Here is a 1,161-nt window from a genome sequence, read left to right on the forward strand (position 1 = left end):
TTTTTTTCTGACTTTGTAAAATAAGTTACTAACGTTAATGCTCATGTTATTTCACAGAAATACATCACATTGTTTAAAAATATGTCATCCTTACAAGCAATTTATACTTCTTCATAAATAAACACAAACATCCGCTTTCATCTATGGCATTGTCTTTATGCCTTGTGCAGCACCGTGGAAACTGATGCTGTGCTAGACTCATTCAAGGTGCATTAAATGATTGCCCACAGGTCTTCTTTCAGGATTCATACTCTTCGCGATGTTTTAAGTCTTACATTCTGCTTGGAAAAGCTTAGGGCATCTTCTTTTGACCTTTTCACAAATTCAGTCACTTTATTGAAGCCTTCAGTCAATCCCTGGCCTGAGAGGGCACAGCATGGCTGCACGTACCAGTCCCGATCAGAGCAATGCTTCTTCATATTAAATTTTCGAGTTATGTCATCTGCATTCAGTGCTCCAGGAAGATCTTGCTTGTTGGCTAGCACAACCACTGGCACGTTCTTTATCAGCTCATTCTGCACGATGAACTGAAATTCTTTCTTTGCCTCATCTAGTGTTTGCTTATTGGTGCTGTCTACCACATATACAAGCCCATCTGTGTTTTCAAAGTAATAACACCAGAATGATCTCAACTTCTCCTGTCCTCCAATGTCCCATATAGTTAATTGCAGGTGCTTCTCTGTTTGTATCATCTCTACATTAAATCCAACTGTTGGGATCGTTGAAAAAGGCTCTTTAAATTTGAATCTATAGAGTACAGTAGATTTTCCTGCTGCGTCCAAGCCAAGTAGAAGGATTCTGGCTTGCTTAACTTTGGAATGAGTAGAGCCTAACAAACCCATGCTTTGTGTGTCTTTTGTCAAAGCAGAAATGGATGAGAATAAGTTTTGCATAGTGATTTGTAGCAATGTGAGCTGTGTACTTATAAGCGGTCTTATCAGCTCGGAGAAAGGTGTATTGTTTATGAAGGTTTAATGTCCACTGCTTGTCACAAAGGTGGAACTGTCACGAGTAATAAAGCATAATCGATAAAGGAAACCAAAGTTCAAAATATATGTGAATGTAGTGAGGTGTGAAAACAGTACTTTCTAATATAATAAAACTAGTAAGTTTACTTTAAATACATTTTATTAAGATTATTGGCAGACACTATGATGGTAG

General features: G+C 37.7%; 1 protein-coding gene across 1 annotated transcript; it reads right to left on the reverse strand.

Moving 5' to 3' along the window:
* Positions 1–245: 245 nt before the first annotated feature.
* On the reverse strand, positions 246–842 carry ARL14 (ADP ribosylation factor like GTPase 14). Its single transcript, XM_063919590.1, has one exon. The coding sequence runs from the start codon at positions 840–842 to the stop codon at positions 246–248; it is 597 nt and encodes a 198-aa protein (XP_063775660.1).
* Between the last annotated feature and the right edge of the window lie 319 nt (positions 843–1,161).

Source organism: Pseudophryne corroboree, chromosome 4 (genome assembly GCF_028390025.1).
Source record: "Pseudophryne corroboree isolate aPseCor3 chromosome 4, aPseCor3.hap2, whole genome shotgun sequence".
NCBI classification, from domain to species: Eukaryota; Metazoa; Chordata; class Amphibia; order Anura; family Myobatrachidae; genus Pseudophryne; species Pseudophryne corroboree.

Bases quoted from the DNA above. Each gene is read 5' to 3' on its own strand.
- ARL14 (XM_063919590.1), bottom strand. From the start codon at position 842: ATGGGTTTGTTAGGCTCTACTCATTCCAAAGTTAAGCAAGCCAGAATC.